The following is an 8,372-nucleotide window of genomic DNA, read 5'->3' on the forward strand; positions in this document are numbered from 1 at the left end:
AAAATAGTCTTTTCTTTACCATGCACAAAACATTTCATTGTTAATAAAGAATGGGGAGTTGGCATACCTGGCAAAGTATCAGAAGTAGTACCAATGTCATCATCTTCTTCCGTAAAGTCCGGCATCTCTTCACGTTCTTCATCTTCTATTGCTCCCAGATAATTGATATGGATAGATGGCTTTTTGGATTGACAATTTGCTGTTAGATGTCCAAGTTGATGACATTTATAACAAACTATGGGTTTTGCTTTAGATACATTATTGGTAATGGCAGGAAGCTTAAGAATGTTGGGATTTGACTATAGAGGTGGCTTAGGGTTTGGATTTGTGTTTGATGGCAAGGAAGGCGGTTATGTCCAAGATTTACGGAATGAAGATGGAAGAAAACGACTTTGATTGAATCTTCAAAAATTTGAATTGAATTGTTTGGAACCAAAGTTACCATTAGTTGGGAATTGTTGTGGTCGCTTGTCTCGTCCGCGAATTTTGTCTTCAGTATCATGGGCCAAGGAAATTGCATCTTCAAGGGTTGTTGGCTTGAACATATTGACCTCCGCATAGAAATGTCCAAGTAGACCAGACATAAACTTGCGTTTATGAGTTGCTTCAGGTACATCTTCGAGCATTCGTAGTTGCAATATAGCATTCTAGAAACGTTTGGTACACTGTGAAACAGAATCGCGATCCCTTTGTTATAGAAGATCCCATTGCTTGATTGCTTTTTCGTGGAATTGGGGAGGAAGGAAATTCTACAAAAATTTCTTTTGGAAAGTCTCCCAAGTAGTGGGACAATCAACATTTTTGCGAACCACAGTCCACCATAAGCATGCTCGGTCAACTAAATGGTTAGTGACACATTTAATTTTGTCTTTCTCAGCATATGTTTCTTCATGGAAATAATCATCAAATTGACTGATAAAAGCAAGAACAGTCTTTCCATCGCGTGATCCATTAAAAGTACGAAATTTAAAGTTTCTTTTACTTATCTTTGTTTCTTTGCGAATAGATTGGGCTTCAAGTGTTGCATCGATGGTGCGTTGTATAAGATCTTCAGGTTGCGATCCATCTTGGTCGGTGGTAGATCGTTGCAGATTGACCAATTGAGCTTGCAAAGCTTATCGTGCTCTTCGTTCCTCTTGTAGCTACATCATAATCAAATCCAACTTTTTCTCCATTGTTGGTTCGGGTAGATCACCTTCAGCGTCCATGACTTGATCAGTCATTCTGCAAAATTCCAAAAGACCTCACACACTCGAAATCTTGTTAGCGGGATGAGCGTAGCTCAAAGGCGGGTTTACAAGGCTTGTGTATTTTTTTTTAAAAGTTTGGCTTTTGTAGTATTTCTCCTTTATGATTGCGAAATTCAATGTCACAACCGTCTTCCAAGAAAATAATTGTGCATATAGGCTGCGTATAGTCTGCGTGTTGATGATTGTTTGCTGTAATCTGCTTCTGTCAGTTCACAGGTGTGAATAGAGGCTTCCAGAGAGTAGTAAAGTGAGTCGTGTGTTGCTGAATACGAACTGCCGCTATAGTAGTTGTTGAAGATGACTTGTAGGACCTTAGTAACTTGAGTAACTTAGAAAACTTGGAACTTTAAGCTTTTATGACTTAGCTTGGATCTTGAGGACATGAGTATGTCCTCGCCCGATTCGGCGATGGCCAACTCGTGCTGCTGCTGCAGACGAATGAATTTGAATAATGAAGCTTTTAGTTAAGCTTCTTTTAAAGCTTTATAACTAATCCTTTAAGCTTTGAAAGCTATGGTGGAAAGTTTCTTATCTGAGAAGAAAGAACCAACGACTTCTTCAAGGATCTTCCTCTGCTTGCAAAGGCCGGTCCCTCGCGATCTAAGTGTATAAGAGGGGGTTCTTGACTGCCAGGAACACGCTGGTATCGACCGTTTGCCACGAGACTGACTGTAGAGATCGATCATTCCAGGAGCTCCGCCTTCGCGCGAGATGGTAAGTGATTGGAAGCTCTCGATCTCAGCTTCGCTCTGATACCACTGGTGCACAGATCGAACGCCGTATGCGCGCGTAGTGAGCGTCATAAGGTCCCCAAGAACAAAAGAACTCTACTTTTTGTCCAAAAAACAATAAAGAAAGCTTGCACGACATGAACAAGAGACTAATTGGGTGCAATCTTCCCCTATGCCTTGTGTGAGCGCTCCACAAAGCATGTATTTTATATATTATTCATCTTCAAGCTCAAAAAATAGCCCAATTTACAATTAGCACGCTTTAGCTTTTGTGTTTGCTTTTGTGCCACTAAAGAATTAAAGCTATTGGGCGCCCAAGAAGTCAGGCAATACCCAAATACAATGTCCAATACAAATATTTAGATCGTGCACCCATGCGTATACAAAAATAATAAATAAATATCAAGCGCTTTAGTAAATAAGCACGACAAAATATAGGCGCCATGCCTAAGATATGCGCCCATAAAAAATTCATGATAATTTGAATACACGCTATCCTCCAATGCTTCCGAATGCCACCGCTGCTTTCTCTACACATCAACTGAAGCATTCACAATTGTTAGAAAAATAATACAATTAAACCGACAAAAGTAAATACCTAGCAGTCTTTAGCTACAAAATAAATTGGTTAGAACTCAATCCTAAACTTAATTTATTACGAGTGCGCACTCTAAACTCATAAATGTTTATTAATTTAAATATGTATTTTGCAAAATGACCCGCTATAGAATCACCCACTTACACATTAAATTAACAACACGCCCGAAAAGGATAGGCATCCCCATCGACTTTTCGCACAAAGAATCTACCTTGTATATGAGCCCCGGTAATAAAATTTTACGGAATCCACCGCAAAACCTCATAGAAGCCACCGTGGAATATGCCTCTTGGTATCATCACAGGGTATCAATCTGTCACCATTAATCGAGGTGCACCGTGCAAGAGGTAATATGGTTTGAACTTGGCAATGAGGAATGATGCATCATGCATCCACTTGCATTGTGTAACAAAAGTGAACTCGAGAATCGGGACTTAGGACTGAGCGTACCTTATATGAGGTAGACCATACAACATAGTCCAGCGGCCAGCCTCCACACTCCAGAGTCCACAGTAGTCCAGGGGCCAATGGGCTCTCGAGTCTCAAGTTTCAGTGCTCCAAACTTCGAAGTTCGAAGGCTCAATCTGCTGCCTACAGGTCACTAGGTGTATCGTGTGGCGTGTATTTCAATCAAAAAGTTGGAACCCTAAGAATCAGAATGATAGTACTATGTAGGCTTTGGGAACTGGGCGATGGGTACTAGGGCCAAGGCAATGGTTCGAGCAATGGACAATGCGCAGTGGGCACCCCAAGTTAATTACTAGTTAACTCATATCAAATTTTACTTGTAATTTTTAACTCTACCCGTCAAAATGACGCCCATATGAAATATATACACTTCAATGGTGATGGCCCACGGGCATATTAAAATAATGAAAGTAAAATACATGCTATGGACCTAAAAACGTGCATGACGCCCTTCAAAAAGTAGGCTTGGTAATAATGCTAGAGAGGAGGGTAGACACTACAATGATGTTGAAGAGATAAGTGTTGAAAATAGTTGGTAAAGTAATGTACGGATTTGCATTAATGTTTGAGGGGAGGGGAGGGGACATAGTACAATGATGTTGAAGAGATAAGTGTCGAAAAAAGAAGAAGGTAGTAAAGGTTAGGTACTGCATGATTAGTACATGATAATAATGTACGGAAAATGATAGGTAATGGAGAAATAAATACATTAATAGATATATAAACCGGGTGGCGAGATTGGACGGCTGCAGTGGGGCTATAAGAAGCTGGGGCGCCGGGAGTCGTTGCAGCGCGCAGAGAGAGAGAGAGAGAGAGAGAGAGAGAGAGAGAGAGGGAGGTTAGCTATGTCGATGGTGACATCGCAGCTGGTGGAGGACGCGGTGCTGCAGGGCTTCCAGGAGGGGATCTCGTTGGGGCTGGGGCTCATACCCGAGGCGGGGCCTTTCCTGCAGCTAATCTTCGGGCACATATGGGACCTGGCGCTGGCCGAGCGCACGGCCGCCCAAAAACAGGCCGCCATGGATTCGCTCTTCGAGAACGTGAGCAAGATGATCAACAAGGCGCTGGCCGAGAACGTGGCCGACCAGGCTCGCGCCTACAATGCCAGCATCGCCCAGCTTGGTCAGGACTACCGTGTCTCCGTCGAGTCCTTCAAGGAGAGCGCATCAGCCGTTGCTGTTCAAAAGGTACGTCGTAGACCGGCCTTGAGCAATATAGTTAAGTAGCCATGTGTCACTTTACTGAACTTACTGTTCTCTATTATTCAAGCACAGGTGGTGGTGCGCTTCGAGAATTGCAAGGCTACATTGGTGCACATGCTCAACCTATATGCGCAACCTTCTTATATGAAGCATACTGGTCTTTCTTATGGGTCAGCACTGGCCCTCTACGTGGGGTTGGTCCGTGAGATGATGCTTGCAGGAGCAGACTGCGGCTACAGCAAGGCAGAGATCACGGACTTCCAAAATGACGTTAATGCGCAACTTAAATCAGCTTACGAGAAGGTAATTTCGTCGTTGTAATTTTAGCTCATTTCTTTTGGCCAATCAGAGACTAACACGTAAGCCGGTGCGAATCCCTAATATAAGCAATCAGGAGCTAACACCTAAAGTGTGTGAATACCTTTCTTTCCAAAGAGCAGACAATGTATGAGGCAGTGAGTAAGCTGGTGAAGGAGTCGGGGGAATTTTACTATCCAAATATGGGCAACGCAGTCATGGACTTGGGAAAGCTTGTTGGAGGTCTCATGAACTTCAACACCGAATGGCATGATGGAAAAGCATGTCTCATAGCCAAAAGCCATCCCGAGTATTACAACTGTGATTTGGTAGACAACAAGGCTTATTATCAACTCCAATTCCGTGCAAAGACTGGTACCACCAAAAACTACTATAGCATGCCTCAGGTTTGTTCACACTCAAACCCCATTATGGATTTGTCTTGCCTTTGATTATACACCCAAACCCCATTATGAATTAATCTTGCCTTTGATTATACACATTAACTCCCTGCATCCAACCCCACTATTTTTTCTTCTCCAAGGTCTTCATGAACAATCGTGCAGCATTGCATGTGTATACGGACGTGGGAAACGACCTACAAGTGGCATCATTCACAGTGGAAAATACTATGGATGTGAAATTGAGGGCCTATTATCTTGTGGACTATGATGATTATGATTCTAGTGATGTAGAAGTTACCATAAGCACTTATGACACTCCCAAGGTTAGCTTTCCACCTCTTCTGATTGATAATAAGATGTGCATTCTTATTTATTAATTTAAACAAGAGTTAAATCTTTATAACATCTTTAGAATGTTATTAGAAAAAAAATCTTGATTAAATAAGCTACAAGTGAAGAGCAAATGCTTTTTTCTCTTTTTCACAAAGAATCACCAAAATTTTTAGATATAGGCCATAACTATTTTTCGATGTATGACTTGGATTCTCTTTGTTTCTTACAGGTGCATCAATTCCACCTCAATAAAAGAGAGAAAACAATTCTATCTTTCCCATGGGTGAGATTGTACTATTCCTTGAGTTCAGAGGGTGGAGCATGGAGTACCGATTATGATAGGTTTAGTACAAACTTGAGAATGCATTATGATGAGTATACAGGCTTCAAACCTGCAGAAGGCAAGGTCTATACAATCAAAACCAAGGCTGGCAGCAGTGCAACAAAGAACTACTACATTATTGGTTTTGAGATTGTTCCCACATCGGGGGTTCCCGATGTGTTGGAGTCTCTTGTCAATGCTATTAAGAAAACTACTGCTCTTGTTGGTAGTGCTATTTCAAGCTCCGTTGGAGCTATCGAAAAATTCATATAAGCTTGAAGAATCAGTTAATCTCCAAGTGTTGATGTGTGTCCTAATCCTTCAAAATGTAGAAAATAATCAAAGCTCGTCTTTGTACACTCATTTTTCTCCTTAAGTCGTTTTTTTTCACAAAACAATGGAAAATAATATTTTGAGGATAGCTTGGTTGGTTGAAGCATTAGCATAGAAAATCAAGTTTTGAATTCAATCCCCCTTGGGGTTGCTTGTCCCCTATCTCGCCCTAAGGGTTGTTTCTCGAGATGAGCTCTGGCTCTGTATGTGGGGTTGCTTCAAGAGATGATGCTTTTAGAAGCAAATTGCAGCTATAGCAAAATAGAGATTATGGACTTCCAAAATGATATCAATGCGTAGCTTAAATCAGCTTATGAGAAGGTAATTTCGTCATTGTAATTTTAGCTCATCTATTTGGCTAATCATAGATCACTAACACATAAGCCAGTGCGAATTCCTATGGCCAATCAGGATTATTTTGTTTGTTCTATGCTTGTTATTGGATATACTCACATGTGCCTTTTTTTTCAAAGCATTGATAAAAACATTTTTTGTGATCATTATCTTCTATCCCAAGTTCTTCTTTAAGAACGTTGTTATGACCAAACTGAGTGTTTGTTTCTTTTGGAACAGCAATTAAATTAATGGATAGGTCATCTGTCTAGTATAGTATAATTTTATCCAACATCTTCTCTACGTTTAAAAAATATCTTTTGCTTCCTTTGCTATATTTTCTTCACATAAGATGCTCCGATAAACTTCCCTACTTTAAAAAGTTCTAGCGAAAACCAACTTGAATATCAATGCTTTAATTTGTGAAATACTATGTCTCAAAATTTGAAAGCATCTATACATGAATCTTACCATGGCGCATCCTAATTATAGACTACTAGCCAAAGTTCCCATCTAAGGCCTTAATGACAAGCAAATGTATGGTACTCTATCTACAATTTCTGTCTTAAATATACATTCACTAAGAATGAGCCATCATAATAGATGACATGTTGCATTAAAGAGATAAGAAAAACTAAACCTTGATTGGACAAATACAATATCCCATTTAGTGAAGGAAGAATAATGAATTAATGGTGTTCGAGGAAGTGGTTAGCATCAAGCAACACACTGGCAATAATTGAAGAAGATAAAGGAGAAACTTAGGCCAAGACCACCCCACAAACCTAACATGTTACTTTGGCCGCTTGTGAACAGAGTATCTAGGGTCTACAAAATAGAAAATTTGTGTTGCATAGACACAAAATGTTTAAGTTGCAGATCCCCTATGAATTCGTTTTACCATATGTAATGTCTTGTCAATCCTAGGCTACAAATAAATCCAAGATGAATCTTAGGCCAAAAAAAATCAACCACCCTAGGCTACAAATAGATCAACAACCAACTAGAAATAAATCCATGGTGAATCCTTACACCTCTTACCCCTATCGTTACATGTTCTCCAACAGATCTACTTGTCCATTATCTGGAAGAACAAGAAAAAAAGAGATTGTATATCAACCCTTGCATGCTTTGCAACAAGTAAGGGAATGTGATTGACAAGAGTATGAAAATGTGCATGTGATGGTGTTGTATGGTAAGAGAGGGAGATGAATGGGAGAAGAGAGGAAACATATATCTTGTTAGGCATGCTACCAACTAGCATATTTATTCTTTGGGTGTTTGGAAAAGGGGAAAGTTAAAAAAGGGTGAAAACTTGACCAATGTTGTAGTGAAAAGAGAGTAGCTCATATGTACTCTATTGCCGTATTAGACTCTTAGGGACTCATGTGTACCCTTTGTTTGCTACTACAAGTACTTGCACGTGCATTATATTTCAAATTAACATAGACTGTATACAATATTACTTTAAGGCCAAAAGAGTTCCCAATGAACTCTAATGTTGTTTGATGAAATACATAGGGATATGTAAGATAGTTTTCTAGCTAATTCTATAGTGATTATACTTGTTTCTAGCATATATAATGCTTTAGGGTTTAGGGTTAATAGTGAACTCATAATTACTCTTGCATAGCCACCTTCACAAAGTATGCTTTTGTTCTAAGAAAATATACTAGTTGACATATTCTTCGTGACAATTATAGTAGACCAAATCCATCATATTCTAATAGTGACACAATACAAATGATATATAATTTGGTTCCATATATGCAAGAGCATAAATGACAACTCCACCCCTACAATATGCTACACCCTAAATCCATAAAATTTTTGTATTGCACACACACACACACACACACACACACACACACACACACACACACACACACACACACACACACACACACACACACACACACACACACACACACACACACACACACACACACACACACACACACACACACACACACACACACACACACACACACACACACACACACACACACACACACACACACACACACACACACACACACACACACACACACACACACACACACACACACACACACACACACACACACACACACACACACAC

General features: G+C 40.1%; 1 protein-coding gene across 1 annotated transcript; it reads left to right on the forward strand.

Annotated features, from left to right (window-relative positions):
* The first annotated feature begins 3,829 nt into the window (after positions 1–3,829).
* On the forward strand, positions 3,830–6,025 carry LOC148035428 (uncharacterized). Its single transcript, XM_087677389.1, has 5 exons — positions 3,830–4,234; positions 4,322–4,552; positions 4,690–4,953; positions 5,091–5,273; positions 5,513–6,025. Exons 1-5 carry the CDS (start codon positions 3,893–3,895, stop codon positions 5,876–5,878), a joined length of 1,386 nt encoding a protein of 461 aa, XP_087533515.1. The 5' UTR covers positions 3,830–3,892; the 3' UTR covers positions 5,879–6,025.
* Positions 6,026–8,372: the final 2,347 nt, after the last annotated feature.

Source organism: Lygodium microphyllum, chromosome 5, assembly GCF_053477565.2.
Source record: "Lygodium microphyllum isolate KBCC chromosome 5, Lygodium_microphyllum_v1.1.10, whole genome shotgun sequence".
Classification (NCBI taxonomy): domain Eukaryota; kingdom Viridiplantae; phylum Streptophyta; class Polypodiopsida; order Schizaeales; family Lygodiaceae; genus Lygodium; species Lygodium microphyllum.